Source organism: Camarhynchus parvulus, chromosome 8 (genome assembly GCF_901933205.1).
Source record: "Camarhynchus parvulus chromosome 8, STF_HiC, whole genome shotgun sequence".
In the NCBI taxonomy this organism is placed as follows: Eukaryota; Metazoa; Chordata; class Aves; order Passeriformes; family Thraupidae; genus Camarhynchus; species Camarhynchus parvulus.
In genome coordinates, this window is record NC_044578.1 from 700,915 (window position 1) to 720,566 (window position 19,652).

The window sequence follows — 19,652 nt, forward strand, 5'->3', positions numbered from 1 at the left end:
AGGACACGGCGTGGGGAATCCCTCCAGCAGCCGCACCCCAGATTCCAGCCCAGGCCGCAGGAAAGCACAGCCCTGTCCTCCCTGATTACCGGGGACATCGCCCAGGTGGGAATTTGCGCGGGCCCCTGCCCAGGCGCCCCAGCTCTGCTCGACACTCGTGTAAATAAACAGCAACAGCGCTGTCATCTCCTCATCGCCCCGAGAGGGAGTGATGAAAACCAGCTCCAGAGGCAGAGCCCGGATGATTTTTCCACAGGATGTGGCTGCGAGGAGGAGAGAGAGAACAAAAACTGCCAGGAAGGTGACATGTGCTGTAAATAAACACGCGGCAGGGACGTGGTTTGGGAGGGCTGGGCCGCCTGTGTGACGGCGATTTGGGACGAAGGAAGAGACGAGATCTTTGACTCGTGATTAGAAGGCTTGATTTCTTATTCTATGATATATACATCTATTTAAACTATACTAAAAAGAAAAAGAAAAGGAAAGTTTCCAGAAGCTGCTAGCTACCTAGGAATAGAAAAGTAAAGAATGAAAAACAAACCAGCTGTCTCGGACTGTGTCCGAGAGATGTCAGCTCTGGATTGGTCATTAATTATAAACATGCAAGCTGGGCCAATCCAGACAGACTTGTTGCATTCCACAGCAGCAGATAATCTGTTGTTTATGTCTTGTTGCTGCAACTCTCAGCTTCAGCAGGAAAAATCCTGAAAGAGGATTTTTCATAAAAGAAATGTCTGTGACACACCTGAGCGCTGCAGATCCTGGCAGATCACACCCAGGCCAGGAAAAAGCAGGAAGGGACATACCAGGGATGGTTTGAAAGGAGATACCAGGGGAGCACTGAGGATGGGCACAGCCCTGGCACCCTGGGGACACCCAGGGGACAGAGGACAATGTCCCAGTGCTGGCAGAAACCCACCCATGGGCCATGAATCCAAATACAAATATTTATTGAAATAACAGATTGACTCGAACACTCCCACAATGATCGTTATCCCAAAGATAATGGGACAGGTTCATCCCCAGAGGGTGCTGGCATTGCCCAGATCCCCAGGGAATGGGCACAGCCCCAAGGCTGCCAGAGCAGCTCCAGGAGGGTTTGGATGATGCCAGGGGTGCCCAGGGTGGGATGTGGGGTCTGTGCAGGGCCAGGGGTTGGGCTGGGAGATCTCTGGGGTCCGTACAGCTCAGCACATTCCCTGCCTGTGACTCTGTGACACCTGAGCACTCTCTGTTCCCATCGGGATGTCACTGGCACCGCGGCCAAGGAGAGCCAGCCCAGCCCAGCCCAGCCCGGGGTGTCTGACAAGGAGGGTTTTGGGGCCGGCTGCTCGGAGCCCTCGGCAGCCGGGGCACTGCGGGGCTGCTCTGCTGGGCAGGCACAGCCCAGAGTTCCCCTGAGGGACGGGCAGCTGAGACAGGGCACCGACAGAGCCACGCAACGGGCCGGGGGCAGAGGAGATTAAACCCCTTAAACCCACGGCAGGGACCCCTCCCACTGTCCCAGGCTGCTCCAGCCTGGCCCTGGGCACTGCCAGGGATCCAGGGCAGCCACAGCTGCTCTGGGCACCTGTGCCAGGGCCTCATCTCCCTCACACGGCCCCGTCCTGCCCTGCTCCCATTCCCTTTTGCTGTTCTCCTTTCCTGGTCCCTTTTCCATTTTCCTTTCCCATTCCCGTTCCCATTTCCTTTTCCCTTTTTCTCTTTTCCCCATTTCCCTTTCCCTTTTCCCTTTCCTCTTTCCTTTTTCCCTTTCCCTTTCCCCTTTTTCTCTTTTCCCCTTTTCCCTTTTCCTTTTCCCTTTCCCTTTTGGTTTTTCTCTTTTCCCTTTCCATTTTCCCCTTCCCTTTTCCCTTCACTTTTCCCTTTTTCCCGTCCCCCTTCCTTTTTCCCGTCCCCCTTCCTTTTTCCCTTTCCCTTTCCTTTTTTCTCCTTTTTGTTTTTGTTTTTGTTTTTGTTTTTGTTTTTGTTTTTCTTTTTCTTTTTCTTTTTTCTTTTTCTTTTTCTTTTTCTTTTCCTTTTCCCGCCCGCCGCCCTCCCCTCCGCCAGGGGCGCCTCGCGCCCCGCCCCCCACCGCGGCTGAGGCGTCCTCGGCGCTGCCTGAGCGGAAGGCGCGCGGGCGGGGGCGCGGCAGGGCGCAGGCGCGCGGCGGGCAGCCCGCGCGGCGCAGGGCCCGGGACCTGCGTGTGGCGGCGGCGCTCGGCCCGGCCCGGCTCGGCTCGGCCCGAGATGGCGACCAAGAACTTCCGCGTGAGCGACGGCGACTGGATCTGCCCCGACAAGAAGTGAGGGCACGGCCGGCAGCGGGCGGGGGAGCGGGGCGCGGCCAGCGGCAGTGCGGGCGGGGGGCGAGGCAGGGAGCGGGAGCGGGGCTCCGGGAGCCGCGGCCGCCGGCTCGGGGGGCGCACGGGCCCGGCCTCACGGAGCTGGCTCTTGGCGTCGCACCGAGTCGGGGTCACTCGCGGGGCTCGGCTCGGGGTGAGCCCCGGCGCTGGAGCCCCGCGCTGCGCGGGTTCCGGCCCCCGTTAATGCCGGCCCTCGTGCTCTGCTCCGTGCCCAGGTGCGGGAACGTGAACTTCGCCAGGAGGACGAGCTGTAACAGATGCGGCAGAGGTGAGTTCCCCGCAGCACGCACGCCTCGTCCCCTCGTCTCCTTCTGCCCCGTAAAACTGCTCTAAAAATTCCTCTCGAACCCGAAACTCTTCGAGAAGTCCATTTATTTTTGTTTAAAAGACCCTGAAATATTTTCGGCAAGTTCCGAGCTGCCGTTTCAGGCGCTCTTGTGTCTCTCCCCGCAGAGAAGACGACGGAGGCCAAGATGATGAAGGCGGGGGGGACGGAGATCGGGAAGACGCTGGCCGAGAAGAGCCGGGGGCTGTTCAGCGCCAACGACTGGCAGTGCAAAACGTAGGCTCCGACACACGGCTGCTGCCTGTGCCTGGGAATTCCCGGTGCTGCCGGGACAGCCGGGCTCCGGGGCGTGCTCTGGGAGCAGCACTCCTTGGCTGCACCTTAATTAATAGAGCAGCAGTGCCCAGGAAAAAGGCCAGGTTTGATGAGCTGAGACACTGCCCAGGTTTGGAGGGAATGTGGAGATGGCACTGCCACCCCCATGGCACTGGGAGGTGCTGCCTTCCCTGAGAGGGTGGGCAGGCCCTGGCACAGGTGCCCAGAGCAGCTGGGGCTGCGCCTGGATCCCTGGCAGTGCCCAAGGCCAGGCTGGAGCAGCCTAGGACAGTGGGAGGTGTCCCTGCCCATGGCAGGGGTGGCACTGGAGGGTATTTAATGTCCCTTCACACCCAAACCAGCTGTGGCTCGGGGATTCTTGGATGTGGCAGTTCCAGTGAGCACCTGGCCTGGCATCAGCAGCTCTGCCCTTGCAGGGCAGGGAACAGAGCTGGGAAGGGGCTGGAGCCCCAGGAGGGCTGAGGGAGCTGGGAAAGAGCCCTTCTGTGCAGCTGTGCTCCTGCCCATTGATTTGACATCTTCCCCACGTCTGTCCAGTGCTGTCACCTTCTCCAGTGCTGTGTCCCCACCCTTGTATTCCCAGACTGAAGGGTAACATTCCCAATCCAAGGATAACCTTTTATTCCCAGTCTGAAGGATAACATTGCCAATCCAAGGATAACCTTTTATTCCCAGTCTGACGGATAACATTCCCAATCCAAGGATAACCTTTTATTCCCAGACTGAAGGATAAGGTTTCACTCCCAGGCTGAGGGATAAAGTTTTATCCCCAGTCTGAGGGATGTTTAATTCCCAGTCTGAGGAATAAGATTTTATTCCCAGTCTGAAGGATGTTTTATTCCCATCTGAGGGATGTTTCATTCCCAGTCTGAAGGATGTTTTATCCCCAGTCTGAGGGATAAGGTTATATCCCCAGTCTGAGGGATGCTTTATTCCCATCTGAGGGATGTTTTATTCCCATCTGAAGGATGTTTAATCCCAGTCTGAAGGATAAGGTTTTATTCCCATCTGAGGGTTGTTTTATTCCCATCTGAGGGTTGTTTTATTCCCATCTGAGGGTTAAGGTTTTATTCCCATCTGAAGGATGTTTTATTCCCATCTGAAGGATGTTTAATCCCAGTCTGAAGGATAAGGTTTTATTCCCATCTGAGGGATGTTTTATTCCCATCTGAAGGATAAGGTTTTATTCCCATCTGAGGGATGCTTTATTCCCATCTGAGGGATGTTTTATTCCCATCTGAAGGATGTTTAATCCCAGTCTGAAGGATAAGGTTGCCATGTCTGTGTCTCCCTGCAGCTGTGGCAATGTGAACTGGGCACGGCGCTCGGAGTGTAACATGTGCAACACCCCCAAGTACGCCAAGCTGGAGGAGAGGACAGGTGAGCTGGGGGTGCCTCAGTGTTGGCACTGCTGGCAGAAAGGGCTCTGAGAATCAGAGTGGGCATTCCTTGTGTTCCCTGAACTGGCACAGTTCGTACAAGGTGCAGGTTCTTGGCCTCAGCGAGTTTCGGTGGCTCCGAGTGGGAAATCGGGGAATGTTCAGCCTAAGCTGCCCCTATGTTGGATTTTGATGTCAAGACTTTGGAAGCCATGTTTAATTAATCTGCAGAGGCCTCCTGTGGGCTGGCCATGTACAGATAAGGCTGTTATCTGCTCAGGAGGGCTGGGGCTCAGTTTCAGCTCTCCTGAGGGAATGTGAGCCCAGAGGGAACTGGGGCAGGATCTCCTTACAGCTGCTGCACTCTCTCCTCTGCACCTGGAATCAGGCAGGGAGTTCACTGCAGGACTGGAGCAGGGCAGGGAATTTAGAGCACAGGGTGAAACACAAATACATAGAAATAAAGGAGCTTGGAGAAGAGCACGGAGCTAGTCATTCAAAAGGAAGAACAATATTTCAGTATTGAGTATTGTGAAAATAGTAAAGGATATTAAATAATATAATCATATTTCATATAATGATTATAATTGTAAATAATACATCCACGTATTTATTATTTAAATAACTTATTGAAGTACTTAGTACTTAATTAAGTTGATAAATACTTTTAGTGTTCCTAATCCATTATTTTAATTGGATTTGTGAGAAACTGGATTTAATAAACGTGTGTGGGAACAATTCCTGTTCCTCCTGAGATCCTGTTACATCCTTACGGCAGATTTGTGATCCCCTGAGGGTTTCCAGAGCCCCTGTGGAGGTTTCTGTGCTCCAGGCAGCTGAAGGCATTGTGTTGTTTTGCCCCTTTCTCAAGGCTATGGAGGAGGATTCAATGAGCGGGAGAACGTGGAATACATAGAGCGGGAGGAGTCCGACGGGGAGTATGATGAGGTAAGGGAGGGCAGGGATTGCTCTGGGGAGACTCTTGTTGTGTTTTTTAAGGATAGCCCATAAAATTGAAATGCAGAGTGCTCAGATTCCCATTCATCTCTGTGGAGGCTCATTGTCCCCAAGACAAACGTCTCTTTAAAAGTTCCTTGTTGCTAATTAATGTTCCATAGTGCTCACCTTTCCCTTGAGGCAAGATCCTGTTTAAAATTGATGATTATTTATTTTCTTATAGAAGTGTTATCAAAATTACAGTTGGTGCTTGGTTTTGATTAAATCCTGTTCTAATCCTGGCACAAAATTCCTCAGTTTGGGCGCAAAAAGAAAAAGTACCGGGGGAAGCCGGTGGGCCCTGCCTCCATCCTGAAGGAAGTGGAAGATAAAGAGTCTGAGGGGGAGGATGAGGATGATGAGGATGAAGATCTCTCCAAGTATAAATTGGATGAGGTAGGATGGTTTGTTGTCTTGAAGCAGCTTTTAATCATGATTTCAGTGCTGCCCAGGAGCAGGGGAAGGGCTGGTCAGTGTTTTCAGCTGCCTTTAGAGCAGAGCTCTGGCAATAACAGAGCCCAGAGCTGTTGGAAGAGATGTGCACAAGCTCTGCTTTGTTCTAAATACCTGCAATCAAAAATGGGCAGTCTTGTATCATCAGTGACAAGCCTGAGACCAGAACCCAGAACTCCAAGATCTTTATTTGGAACCTGGGTGTGTGGTTGCCATGTATATAGCAAGTGCTCTTGAGTTTTCTTCCTAAGCTTTTAAAACCACATCAGATTTATTTTTTATAAAATGAAATAAAATATTCTGAGGGGTTTTTTTCATCTTTTGTGAGCTGTTTGAGTATCATTTATTGGATTTTCCACATCTTTGGGCAGCAGCCCTGCAGAGACATGTGCAGATGGTTGTGTTTTACACAGCCGTCACCAAACTTTGCATATGAGATCTGTCTCTGCAGAGTTGGGCTTTGCTTAGAGATCCTGAAGGTGAAAATTCATTTAAAGGAAGTGGTGAAAATGTGTCTGTGCTCATTAACTTTATTAAATAACGGGGGGTTTTGTTCAAAACCAATTTTCAGTCGCTCTCTACTGCTTAGAATTGTGGGATCTCATTACATTCCGTTCAGTTTTCAAAGGCTGGGAAAGAACATGAAGTAAAGTCTGAGATAAGTAAAAACTGAAGGGGAGCTCAAAGCATTGCCTGAGTCTGCTGTGTTGTGCCTGTGGCAGGATGAGGATGAAGATGATGCTGACCTGTCCAAGTACAACCTGGATGCCAGTGAGGAGGAGGACACCAACAAGAAGAAGAAGGCGCCCAGGCGCAGCCGCTCAAAGTCCCGCTCCTCCCACTCGCGCTCGTCCTCGCGCTCATCCTCTCACTCGAGCTCAAGGTCTAGGTCCAGGTAAACGGGTACAGGTCCAGGGTAACGCCAGGCAAAATGTCAGTATCTGACTTCCTTATTTACTTTGCTTGATTGCCTTACAGTTGTGTGATGATGTGAATAACTCTCCATTTACAGAGGTGGTGATGCTCTGCCTGAGCTGCAGCAGGGAGGCTCTGTGGGGCTTGTTTTAGTGATTTAAGTTGATGTTTGGTGAAATCCTTCAGAGAAATGGAATAATGCAATTTATTTTCAGGTTTTCAGGCTCGTTGGCCATGTGTGGTTCTGTTGTTGGACAGAGGGGGGCACTGCTGGAGTGGGAGGAGGTGGCAGAGGAGGCAGTGGCAATGCAGCCCAGGCAGATTCAGGGAAAGGACACAGTGGGAATGTCCTGGGAATAAGGACAAGAAACTTGAACTTGAGTTAATGGCAAGTAACAAAGTTTTAAATGCAGTGGCAATGTTGTCAGAACCTTCCCATCCCTGGAACTGTCCAAGGCCAGGCTGGACAGGACTTGGAGCAGCCTGGTCTGGTGAAAGGTCTCCCTGCCCATGGAACAGCGAAATGAGATGAGCTTTACAGTCCCTCCCAACACAAACCACTCTGGAATTCTCTAATAACACTGAAGGTTTATAGGGGACCTCACAAAGGTCTGCTGGGCAGGCTTAAGCTCTCTCACTGCTATTTAAATTCACTAATAAATGAACAGTTCAGTCAGTGCTTTGAAATGGGGTGATGTCAATATTGGAGCTTTTGAGCCGCCTTACAGCTCATGCAAGGAGGATCCTGATTGTTCAGAACAAGCTCCCAGGGTCATATATTAAATTCACATCTGTAAAGTTCAAGTTTCTTCTAATCTTCCCAGCTTCATCATTGCCCCTCTGTGCTCTCAGTGCTGTCACTGCCCAAATTCTACAGCCCCAGCCTCTGGCTTGGCTTCTCCCCGTCACTGTTGGCTCTTGCTCCTGCTGCCTCTTCTGTTCCTCAGCCTCCCCTGCTTCCCACTGCTCAGAGCAGTGTGAGTGCAGTGCTTGGCTGGGAGGCTCCAAGGACACTCAACAATCTCACCTGCCCATAACTTTGGTCATTAATTCACAAATATTAACAGTGAAATAGAAAGTAACTTGTCTTAACTGAGATTTCAACTTCCTCATGAACTTTTTGCTTTTAGCTACAGATATTTGGAAATATCAGTTGCCATTTGTGGATACCTTTTTTGTGTGTTTTAAAAAAGTTTAAATGTAATTTCTTAGCTAGGAAATGTTCACACTACTATGCCCAGTAAAATGAGAAGGTCATGGTAACAGAGGCTGACAGCAAGTAGAATATATTTTACCTGAAAATATTATTAGAATTTGTTACTAGAATTTATTATTAGAATTTGCTTTCAGTGCTTTTGGTTCCCGTGGTTGCTGGAGCCTGCTGCCATTGTTAAATTTCTCTTGTGGTTTGTGCTTTAGAGAAAATCCATCAGTGAAAAATTGGGAAATAATTGTGGCCAGTTACAAGTTGTGTTGGATATGGCAGTATTTTAGCCCCAAATTAACTACTTAATTTATAATGCAGGGGAAAATCTTTATGAAAATTTGAAGCTGATTACAAAGTGCTTGTGAGAACTGGCTGGGGGGAAATTTACCTGCCCAATCCTAATGCTCTCATCTGCTCTGCCTTTGAAGGAAACTGATGGGTTTCCAGTTAAGGCACAAATTAAAATTGATTTCATTAAATAATGAACAGATAGGAAGTTATTTCTTTTTGCCAGATAACTGCAATCTTGTTTAATTGTTGTGCTTTGTTTTAGGAGCCATAATCTAAAGCTGCCTTTGTAATGTTTTTAATGCTGTGTAGAAGTGTCTGGTTTTAAGTGTGCTGTGGTGATGCTGGGGGCAGGAGGGGATTGGCATTTTAGGACTCAGATTGTGTTGCTGCCTCGTGTCTGCTGCTCTCAGGAGCAGTAACTCTGCTAAATGCAAGTCAGACACTGGAAAAAGATCTCCCGTGTTGTTGCAGGTCCCATTCCAGGAGTTCTTCCAGTTCCAGATCGAGATCCCGCTCCAGCTCCAGGGAACAGTCGCGGTCCCGTGGGTCCAAATCCAGGTGAATGAGGTACCAGCCTGTCCCTGCACAGACACAGGGCACAGGCTGCAGCTGCTCTGGCCCCACCGTAAGGCTGTGCTGCTCAGACGAACATTAACTGCTTTTTATCTTGGAATCAGACCTGCTGGGTCTCTGCACCGGGTGTTGCCACCACAGCTGAGTTCACTGAGGAGCAGAGGTTTTGGTGCAAGAGGTTAAGTCTGGCCTAAGCCGGACGAGCGGACGCCACCGAGCTGCAGTGGAGGAAGAGGATTTGAGTGCATGGTTCCCTGCTGCAGGCATTTGGGTGCTTTTCCTGTTTCCACTGGGGCTGCTTGAGCTGGAGGAGCGTTAGAAATGCCACTGTCCTTCTGGTTTTGTGTTCAGTGAGAATTCTGCATCTTTCAGGAGACAGGGCAGCCGTTCCTGTATAAACGTGGGAGATCATAGGAAAATGCTGGAGAGAGGCTGAGAGCAGTCAGAGTGATTTGTGTAGAGCATCACAAAGCTGGGCAGGGCACAGGAACAAAACCATGTTTGAGGTGTCCTTGTACAGGCATTCCATTGGCAGAACATTCCCTCTGTGATGAAATGAAGGGCTGTCTCTTCTCTGTGCGTGCAGAGAATCCCAAAATTCTAAGTGAGGAAGCTTGGGTTGGGAAGAATGATCACAAATGGTACCATCACCCCTTGGGGGCAGGGACGTGCTGTGGATTATCCCGTGAGGGTCAGCACAGAATGGAATCCATGCTTTTGGGACGAGGAAAGGTGTCCCTGTGCCCCACCAGAGGGGCACTGTGTTCCAAGAGATGTTTTTAAATATTCTGACTCTATTCTGAGAGGTTTCTTTGCAGTATTTTGGTTGAGGAAGGTTTTAGTCTCTTCGCAAATGGAGTTTGAGATCTGTAAATATAACAGCTGGATTTGTTACTGTTTAGTCAGATGAACATGCAGTGTGAAATGTCCTTTAGGATAAAGTGAATCATGGTAAATCAGCTTTAGATCTCTGGTTTCCAGGTTGTTCTGATGTGTGAGTTTAACTGCTGAGGAAGGTCCTTACAGAGGCAACTTCCCAGCAGTCTCCCAGTGCTTTTTTGCCAAAATGGTTTATTTTGATGAATGCTGGGGAGAGCTTTCCAAACCATTGGTGGTCCATTTACCGGGAAGCACTACTTAGCAGAATTTCTTAGGCAAGCTGCCCTGGCAGTAGCAGTGTTCTTGGCAGAGTAAGTATGGAAGCCCCTGATGTTTATTTTCCATACCCTTGGAGAAAACAGAGTAGTGAATGTTGATGAAAACTGTCTCTGCTTGTTCTGTCTTTGTGCCTTCTCCATGATCCCAGAATTAAATGTGGTTTATTTCTCAATCAATAAAGATCCAGCTCCAGGTCCTACAGGGGGTCTTCCACCCCAAGGAAAAGATCTTGCTCCAGCTCTCGCTCCTCGTCTTCCCCCGAGAGAGGCAAGAAGCGAAGCCGCTCTAGATCCTCTTCCTCTGGTGATCGCAAAAAAAGGCGCTCGAGATCACGGTCACCCGAAAGGTTTGGGTTTATGTAGAATAAGAATGGCTGTATTGAGATGTGTGATGGTTTATTGTAGTTATCCAAGGACTGAGATTCACTGGGAAGCTATTGAATCTGAGCAGTTATTCTCATAGTAAAAGTAGTTTCCTCACTTGCCCTACTGTTACTTTTGTTAACCTCTCTGTAATTGCTTTTTTTAATAATTCCCCCCCCCTCCTCCAGTGAAAGTCCTCCTGGTAGGAGCATGTTCTGTATAAAGATCTGGCTCACCCTTCTTTCAGTGTGTGACAGTATTAATGTGTTCGTTATTGAATTACTTTCTTAAGTAAATACTGCATTGAAATAGAAACTGTATTCTACTCTCAGTATTAAACTTAGACTTTTAGTGTTAAATTAGTGTCTTAAAGTTACTTGTATATTCTTGTAAGGCCCCCATGAGATATACTTGGCTTCCAGCTATGGTAGGATGCTGCTCAAAGTGGGTGCCAGGATGAATCTGAGCTCATTTCTGTGCATGCTTTCTCCATTTGTATCTTGCAGACGCCGCAGATCTTCCTCCGGATCCTCCCATTCTGGTTCCCGTACAAGTTCTAAAAAGAAATAATGTGTAAAAGCTCACACTTAAAAAAACCCACCAAAATTCCAGTCAGTGCATGAGACATTTTTAAGAAGTTGGTGTCTTACTTGGTCAGAAGTGCTCAATCTGCTAGTAGAGGTGCATGTCTGTCCTGGCTTTCTGGCAAACTGCAGCTTTGTTCATCCATCACCCAAACCCGCAGTAGCATTTTAAGCCATAAACTCCCCGGCACAGGGGGAAGTTCTGTGGTATGGGGGGGGTTTATTATTTTTCAAGATCAGTTCCTCCATTCCTGGCTCCCTCAGCTGGAGGAGCAGGTTGGGAATGCCCTGGCACAGCTCTTTGTGCGAGGAGGAAGCCGTGAGTTCTCCGGAGCAGGATGGAGCTCTCGTGGGACCACAGCAGGGGCAGGGCTGGGGGACCTGGGGCCAGCAGTGGGGCCTCGGGCTGAGCAGTTTTTGTTTTGCCACGTAGCAGTGCCAGTGCAGATGGACGCCCCTCTCTAGCAGCTCAAACCCCTGGTCCATCATGATTCCAGAGGGAATTAGCCTCATTCCTGGCGAGGGAGGACGTTTGCAGCCAGCACAGTGCTGTGGCTGCGGTGGTTTCCAGAGCCCGGACTCCAGGATCCCTCCTTCCAAACTGATCGGTTGGGATCTGCTCTTGGGCTGGAGGAGTATGGAACTGGCTCCTTGGAATCAAGGGAAGCTTCTGCAGGCCGCCTGTAAAATTTCCTTTGGGGCTGACTAAAATTTTCAAGGTATCTTAATTTTATTTTTCTTTAAAAATGAGAATGAATAAACTGTGTAGAAAGTTCTGGCATCTTCAACGTCTTCTTCATCGATCATTCTTTTTCCCTTCAACATAATTTATGGCTTAAAATGCTTTATGGAATCCATTTGAGTATAAAACTCGGTCTCTCTTGAGCTCCGTTTGGTTAAGAAAGGTTTAAGTTTCTTCAGTGCCATCACAAGGTAAGTATGGTAAGGAAAACTCTTCTTCTTAGCAAGCAAAGAGCAATATACCTTCATTTATTTCAGTAATAAAACTGCCAGATTTGCTGCTTGTTTTGATAAACTGCACAGAAACAAACGGAGCAAAATCAAAAAACTCCATTCTGCTTTATTTTTTTTCTTTTTTTTTTCTTTTTTTTTTTGAGCCACGTCTTTTGGACTGGTCTAGAAGCAAAATGTTTTTTGGTGTAGAGGTATTTTGATAAATCTCTTTGCAGAAAAAATGCAGTTTCTTCTTTAATGCTTTCTTTTCTCTCTAATTTCCATGCTAAATGTGTGTAGGTTGCACAAGAGCAGGTTAGTCTGTAACTGTGCCTCTGACTTCAACGTCCAACTAAACTGTAAAACCAGATCAAGTAGACGCTCTGTTGTTAGCCTTGGGTTTTCTTGTGCTTTGTATTCCAGTTGTTGCTGTACTTAACAGATGGGAGGTTTTAAATTTAGCAACTGATAGGCCACAGGCAAAGGAGGAGGAGGATGGTTCGTTTGGCTTAGAGAATGTGTAAGGCAAAATGATGCTGTAGACAAGTGTAAATAAAACCTGTGAGTCAACTGTGCTCGAGTGCTTTGTCTTGGGGACACTCAGACTTCCCGGTGACCTGCACTGACCCTGGTCCCTGTCACCTGCGCTGACCTTGGTCTCTGTCAGCTGCACTGACCCTGGTCCCTGTCACCTGCACTGACCTTGGTCTCTGTCACCTGCACCAACCCTGGTTCCCTGTCACCTGCACTGACCCTGATCCTGCGAGTCAGCTCACCTGGCCCACGGATCCCACATGTTCACAGTGTTGCAATCCTTTAAGTCTTAAAAATAATTTTTATTTTCAACAGCAAGCGACTTATAAAATTTGCAGGTGTTTTCATAGAATGATGGAATATCTTGGGCTGGATGGGACGCACAGGGATCATTGATCCAAACCCCCCAACAATCCCACCCTGAGCATCCCTGGCAGCATCCAAACTCTCCCGGAGCTCTGGCAGCCTCAGGGCCGTGCCCAGCACCCTCTGGGGGAAGAACCATTCCCAAAATCCACCCTGAGCTGCCCTGGCCCAGCCTGAGGCCGTTCCCTCTGCTCCTGTCCCTGTTCCCTGCAGCAGAGCCCTTTCCCCCGGCTGTGCCCTCCTGGCAGGAGCTGTGCAGAGCCACAAGGGCCCCCTGAGCCTCCTTTGCTCCAGGCTGAGCCCCTTCCCAGTTCCTCAGGGATTCTCCAGCCCCTTCCCGGCTCCTCAGGGATTCTGCAGCCCCTTCCCAGCTCCTCAGGGATTCTCCAGCCCCTTCCCAGCTCCTCAGGGATTCTCCAGCCCCTTCCCAGCTCGCTCGCTCCCTGCCCAGCCCGGTTCCCGCTCCGTCCCCTCGGGCTCTGCCCGCTCCCGCTCCGCCTCCGCCTGCCGGCCCCGGGGCGGGTCCCGCCCGTCCCTCCCTCACATAAAGTGGCGGCGCGGCGCTGCCGGCTCCGTGCCCGCTGCGCGCGGGCTCCGGCTCCGCGCGCTGCGCGCGGGCTCTGCCGGCTCCGTGCCCGCTCCGTGCCCGCTCCATGCGGGCTCTGCCGGCTCCGGGATGAGCCCGTGGCAGCAGCGCCCGCCCAACGCCAGCGCGGCCGGCGGGCCGGGCCCGCGGGGGAACGGCACGGGCCGGGCGGCGGAGCGCGGCAGCGCCGTGTCCGTGGCCATCCCGCTGACCATGATGCTGACGGGCGTCGCGGGCAATGCCCTGGCCATGCTGCTCGTGTCCCGCAGCTACCGCGCCAAGGGCAGCCGCAGGAAGCGCTCGTTCCTGCTGTGCATCGGCTCCCTGGCGCTCACCGACATGCTGGGCCAGCTGCTCACCAGCCCCATCGTCATCTCCGTGTACCTGTCGGGCCGGCCCTGGGCGGCCATGGACCCCTCGGGCCGCCTCTGCGACTTCTTCGGCTTCAGCATGACGGTGTTCGGGCTGTGCCCGCTGCTGATCGCCAGCGCCATGGCCGTGGAGCGGGCGCTGGCCATCCGCGCCCCGCACTGGTACGCCAGCCACATGAGCCCGCGGGCCACCGAGCGCGGCCTGGCCGCCATCTGGGCCGCCGGCGTGGCCTTCGCGCTGCTGCCGCTGGCCGGGCTGGGCCGCTACGCGCTGCAGTGGCCCGGCACCTGGTGCTTCATCAGCACGGCCGGCGGCAGCGCCTTCGCCGCCGCCTTCGCCGCGCTGGGGCTGCTGTCCCTCGTGGTGACCGGCGCCTGCAACCTGGCCACCATCGAGGCGCTGGTGTCGCGCTGCCGCGCCAAGGCCGGCGCGGCGCAGCCCGGCTCGCGGTGGGGCCGCATCGCCACCGAGACGCTGCTGCAGCTGCTGGGTATCATGTGCGTGCTCTCGGCGTGCTGGGCACCGCTGCTGGTAGGTGAGCCCCGGGCTGCCCTCGGCGTCCTCGGGGGCGGGAGCCAGCGGGGCCGGCACGGGGAGCCTCCGGGGACATCCATGGACAGCGGGGATGGGGATGGGGACAGAGCCGGGGGTGCAGAGCGTGGGACGGGTGTAGGAGAGGAGCTGGGAGAGGCCCCAGAGGAGAGCCGAGTGCAGGGAAAGCAGCTGCAGGAACCGGAGATAAAAGGAGCAGAACAAGGTTCTTGTGCAGAGAGAAAAGGGGGATGTGAGGAGAAGCTCTGGGAGCAGGGCGCTGCAGCCGGATGGGATTTAGGGGCTTTTGTTTGCTCCCACCTTGCAGCAAAACTTCTGGCAGTGTTTTATGGGAAAGCACAAGCTGTGACTCTGTGAGTGCCTTGTGGCTGGCAGCCCGCTGTGTTTGATTTACAGCAGCCTTCAGGGCTTGTCCAGCCTGCTCTTTAAGGAACATTGCATTGCTGTCCACTATTTTATTATTCCTTCCTTAAGAACCCTTCCTCGTGATGTAGGAGTGGGGGAGGCAGAATGCACATCTTTGCTGAGTGGGAGCAGGGCACACCCGGGGGTCTGGAGTCCCAAAAGGCTGGGTTATTCTATCAAGGACTAGTAGGATTTTAGGAGAATTTGTTCTTGGGCTCTCTGAGCAGGATGGGCTGAAGCTGGTAGAGGAAATGCTGAGGTTATGTGAAAGGTTCTTTCTGGCTGGAAAAGGAGTTTTCTTCATGTCCTGTCACCCCTGAGGGTTCCACCAGCCTCACAGCTTGAGAGGAGAGCCCTGAGGTGGGAGAAGGTTTCCTCCTCCCTCATAACCAGGTAAACCAGTGAGGGAGCAGGGATTCCGCTTGGTGGTTTGGTGCCCTGGGTGTTTCTGTGGCTGCAGAGGCAGGAGTCAGCCCACAGGCACAAGGGATTTCATCAGCACTTCCCTTCCCTCGGTGGCAGCAGCAACACTTGGAGGTGTGGAACTCCTTCTGCGGGGTTCTCACAATCCAGACTCATGGCTGCGGGGGTATTTTTACAAATACACCTCCATTTTTATACAGAAAGCTCCATTTACGTGCTCCCCAACTTGTTCTCTGCGCCCCTGAAGTGCAGGGCAGGAATTAGAGACCAGACTTTTGGAGAAGTGAGCACGGAGAATGCAAACGCCTTTTCAGTGAAAGCCAGCTCGTAGCAATCATTTAACCCCTAGCTGCAGCACTCAGCAGTTGTAAGAAACAGCTGAAATGGAAATCTGGCACTTTCCAGAGGACTTTTTTTGTTTCTGTGTTTTTTTTAAAGACATCTGAGTTTTGTAACTGAGAACTAATGGATCCTGGCAGCTGCTGCTGTGAGGGAAACAACGCCCTCGCCACACACGGTATTTTTAGAGCTGATCTGTTGATGTAAACGACAAAATCAAATGTGATTTAGCGGCAGAGGGAAAGCTCTGACATGGTGGCTGTGCTCTGGAGGGCTCCTTGCAGTGTCCTGCACGTCTGGCTCTCTGCTGCCTTGGGAAAGGGCGAGGAGAGCAGGCAGGGCAGGAATTGTTTCCTTTTTCCAAGCTCACAGGGAGCACCTGGGAGAACACCCCACTCCAGGGTGGCGTTGCTGGTCTCCAGTTCACACTGACCTGTTTGTTTTGGAGCATGTTCTGACAGGACTCAGGGAATGGCTTCCCAGAGGGCAGCGTTAGAGGGGATGTTGGAAGGAATTCCTGGCGCAGGGTGTCCAGAGCAGCTGTGGCTGCCCCTGGATCCCTGGCTGGGCCAGACATTAGGCTGGGAGCAGCCTGGGACAGTGGGAGGTGTCCCTGCCATGGCAGGGGTGGCACTGGGTGGGATTTAAGGTCCCTCCATTCCCAAACCAGTCTGGGATTCTGGGATAGCCCCTGAGCTGGAGGGAAGCAGACAAATGACCCCGAGGTGAAATGGAGCAAGCTTGATTTCACAGAAATGCCGCTGCAGCACAACCTGGAATTATAATAATAATAATTTTGGAGTTCCAGCTACAAAATTATTCCTTCCCAGAGTTGTTCCCGAGTTATTTAGAGCTAAAATGCTCAGAAGTTCTGCTGCTCTTCCTGTTAAAATACTTCTGCTCCTTATCCCTCCTGGCAGACAGAAATTACAGACATATAAAACCACACTCATGATAACAGTAAAGTTTTGGCTGCTCTTGTTGAATAAATCCAATCATCAGCATTTTGAGCCAGATTTTTAATGGCATGAATTATGTTGACTTTATTCCACCTGATGTTGTTCCTCTGCCTTGTGCAGGCTTTTAATCCATTTAGAAGACCAATACAGGCCATGATAAACAACCTCTAATGATATCAAACAAACAAAATTTCCAGTAGAGCAGCTGTTGGCCCAACAGCTACTCCAATAAAGGGATATTACGTAATAAAACCAGAAAAGAGCAGCAGTTGTGTGCTTGGGAAATGTATTTTTATTAGCCTGGTGGTTTTGGAGCTCCATGTGAAAAAGAGAGGGCAGAGTCTGGACAGGGCCAGTGTGTGAAGAGCCAGGGAAGTGGTCAGGTTCTGGCAGTGTGGGTCTGGTGCTCCAGTGGCTCCTGATGTGCTCTGGGTCTGTGTCCATGTTTTTACAAAGCTCTACATCCCTGTTTTCACAAGGCTCTATCCATGGCCACTTCGGTCAATGAAATGTCGTGGGTAGGATCCTCAGCTGCTTCTGTTTAAAGAAACAAAAACAATCCTGTGCTGTCCACGCTGCCCTGCCCTCCAGACTCAGCCCAGGCTTTCCAAGGTCAACACATGGTTATTGATCTGGCACCCAGAATATCCCTTTGAGTGGAAAAATCCTCCCTGCAGCCTCTGCTCCCAGTCACTGTGGCTCCGGCTGTCCCAGCCTGTGGGGACAGCAGCTGCCCAGCTGTGACCTTTGTGGTGACACAGCTCTGAGGAGGCTTCCTGTGGGATTGCAGGTTGGCCTGCCTCTTTCCAAGGGCCAGGGCTGGCAGTGATTCCCAGCGGGTCTGCTCCCTCGGGCTGTTCCCAGCAGTTTTGGGCCTGGCTGCTGGTTTGGCTGGGGCTGGAAGGGCTGGGAGAGCTGGGCTGAGCTGGGGGTGCATCCATCTCTGTGGCACTGGGAGCACACACAGCAGGATGGACAGACAGCCCCGCTGGGAGCACACACAGCAGGATGGACAGACAGCCCCGCTGGGAGCACACACAGCACAACGGACAGCCCTGTTCCACAGGGATCCCAGGCAGCACACTTGGACAGCTGGCGTCTCCAAGTCATGCCCAGGAAAGATTTGCAATCAGAAGAAGGATCTGTTCAGGAAAATGAGGTGTTCAGGAGCCCTCCCACAGAATCCCATACAGGCTGGGGTTGGGAGGGGCCTTAAAGCTCATTCAGTTCCACAGGCAGGGACCCCTTCCTCCATCCCTGGCTGCCCCAAGCCCTGTCTGGGACACTGCAGGGATGCAGGGGCAGCCCCAGCCTGCTGTGTGGTGACACTCAGCCCTCACAGTGTCCCCCTCGCTGTCTCTCCCCGGCCTGCTCTGTGGTGACACTCAGCCCTCACAGTGTCCCCCCTCGCTGTCCCTCCCCGGCCTGCTCTGTGGTGACACTCAGCCCTCACAGTGTCCCCCTCACTGTCCCTCCCCGGCCTGCTCTGTGGTGACACTCAGCCCTCACAGTGTCCCCTCTCACTGTCTCTCCCTGGCCTGCTCTGTGGTGACACTCAGCCCTCACAGTGTCCCCACTCGCTGTCCCCTGCAGGTGACCATGCTGCGGATGGTGTCGGAGCCCCTGGCCGGGCCGTGCCGGGGCTGGCAGCGCTGGGAGCCGCGCAGGGAGTGCAACCTGCCGCTGACGGCCGTGCGCCTGGCCTCGCTCAACCAGATCCTGGACCCCTGGGTGTACCTGCTGCTGCGCCGCATCCTGCTGCGCAAGTGCCGCCAGGCGGCCAGCGCCGTGTCACACTGCTCCAACGCCACCGAGTGCAGGGACAGGGACAGGGACAGGGCCCTCACCCTGTCCCAGGACATCGGCCGCACCGCCGGCTGAGGGACACTCCACAATGGCCTGAGGGACACTCCACAATGGCCTGAGGAAAATGTCCTGAGGGGACATTCCCACAGCTCTGGGAGCCGCAGCCGCCTGGAAACCCTCCTGGGAATCTGCTCTGCACCCCCTCACAGTGTCACTGCTTGGACCCAGAGTGCCACACTCTTCCTGCAGGGCGCCACAAGTGCTGGGGTACAGCAGGACAGGGCGCTCCCTCTGTGCTCACTGGTGGCTGAGCTGCACAACGGGATGGGGACATTGCATGGTCCCTGCAGAACGAGATAAGGGACATTCCAGTCACTGCAGGCAGGATGAGGACATGCCATGGTCACTGCCACTCCTGGCTGAGCTGCACAATGGGATGAGGACATCCCATAGTCCCTGCAGACAGGATGAGGACATCTCATAGTCCCTGAAAACAGGACAAGGACATCCCATGGCCACTGCTACTTGTGGCTGAGCTGCAGAATGGGATCAGGACATCCCATGGTCCCTGCAAACAGGACGAGGACATTCCATGGCCACTGCCACTTGTGGCTGACATAGAAGTCTTGTGGGCCTGAAGTAGAGCCTGAGGGGGCCTCTCTTGCTTTAAGGTGGGAAAAATTTGCTTTCCTGACAGCCAACAGATTCTAGAGAAGGAATTACTGAGGGGACTGACTTCCTGGGAATGTTTAATACTAACATTATCTCCTTCAGAGAGTCCTTCTTTTTTCTGGAGGGGCAAGGGGAGACAGGGAGAAAAACCGCAGGAATAAGGGAAAAAATTGATATTTGATTGGATTTCAGTGTCTTAAAACTGAGCAGGGGTGGTGGCAGTGATGGAACATCCATCCCTTCCAGGAACTGAAGGCAGCACGAGTCTCCTGAGTCACAGATGTGTCCTGATAAACACTCGCCCGTCCGCGTGGCCGCTGAGGGGAGCTTGAGGAGGATTAGCACTGGGGCAAGGGGAGAAACCCCGGATTTTTCCCTGTGGAATGCCCAGACAGGCTGGAATTGCTGGAATTGCTGCTTGCACAGCAGCCTCAGAGCTGCTGGGGGCAGAGGGAGAGGGGCTGCAGCAGGCACTGCTGCTCATTCTCCTGGAAGTGCCCCTGTGCAGAGGCACCAGCAGCAGCCAGCGCTCTGTGAGGAATGGGATGGCACTCTGTTCCTGCAGTGCCCTACAGGGTGCCCAGAGCAGCATCCCAAAGAGTTCAGCTCCTCCAGAAACACAAATGTGGCAGCTCTGGGAGGTTTTAAACTGCAGCAGACTGGAAGCAGGGGGTGGGAGTGTGTGAATTTGTCAGGTCTTTTCCCAAAGGATCTTCCATGGTTTAGTTACAAACTCAGTTCCAATCCATGTGTGCCACATCTGAGGCTTTTTTTTAAAAAAGCTGTGTCTTAATGCATT

The 19,652-nt window shown here is 52.3% G+C and overlaps 3 protein-coding genes across 3 annotated transcripts in view; 2 read left to right on the forward strand and 1 right to left on the reverse strand.

The window, feature by feature from the left end:
- The first annotated feature begins 2,157 nt into the window (after nt 1-2,157).
- On the forward strand, nt 2,158-12,409 carry ZRANB2 (zinc finger RANBP2-type containing 2). The gene is made up of 10 exons (XM_030953785.1): nt 2,158-2,285; nt 2,561-2,613; nt 2,799-2,907; nt 4,265-4,347; nt 5,218-5,294; nt 5,601-5,738; nt 6,518-6,690; nt 8,680-8,766; nt 10,121-10,285; nt 10,808-12,409. Exons 1-10 carry the CDS (start codon nt 2,230-2,232, stop codon nt 10,869-10,871), a joined length of 1,005 nt encoding a protein of 334 aa, XP_030809645.1. The 5' UTR covers nt 2,158-2,229; the 3' UTR covers nt 10,872-12,409.
- Nucleotides 12,410-13,415: 1,006 nt separating this feature from the next.
- PTGER3 (prostaglandin E receptor 3) lies at nt 13,416-19,603 on the forward strand. Its single transcript, XM_030953528.1, has 2 exons — nt 13,416-14,228; nt 17,969-19,603. The coding sequence occupies exons 1-2, from the start codon at nt 13,416-13,418 to the stop codon at nt 18,254-18,256; spliced, it is 1,101 nt and encodes a 366-aa protein (XP_030809388.1). The 3' UTR covers nt 18,257-19,603.
- Nucleotides 18,952-19,652, reverse strand: part of LOC115906381 (cystathionine gamma-lyase-like) — a 38,271-nt gene continuing 37,570 nt past the window's right edge. Inside the window, exon 4 of the mRNA XM_030953529.1 lies at nt 18,952-18,971. Coding sequence (XP_030809389.1) covers nt 18,952-18,971 — 20 coding nt within the window. The remainder of the gene's footprint in view (nt 18,972-19,652) is intronic.

Bases quoted from the DNA above. Each gene is read 5' to 3' on its own strand.
- ZRANB2 (XM_030953785.1), top strand. From the start codon at position 2,230: ATGGCGACCAAGAACTTCCGCGTGAGCGACGGCGACTGGATCTGCCCC. The intron at 4,348-5,217 runs GTGAGCTGGGGG...CCCTTTCTCAAG, and splicing joins CAAGCTGGAGGAGAGGACAG to GCTATGGAGGAGGATTCAAT. The intron at 6,691-8,679 runs GTAAACGGGTAC...GTGTTGTTGCAG, and splicing joins AGCTCAAGGTCTAGGTCCAG to GTCCCATTCCAGGAGTTCTT.
- PTGER3 (XM_030953528.1), top strand. From the start codon at position 13,416: ATGAGCCCGTGGCAGCAGCGCCCGCCCAACGCCAGCGCGGCCGGCGGG. The intron at 14,229-17,968 runs GTAGGTGAGCCC...TGTCCCCTGCAG, and splicing joins CGTGCTGGGCACCGCTGCTG to GTGACCATGCTGCGGATGGT.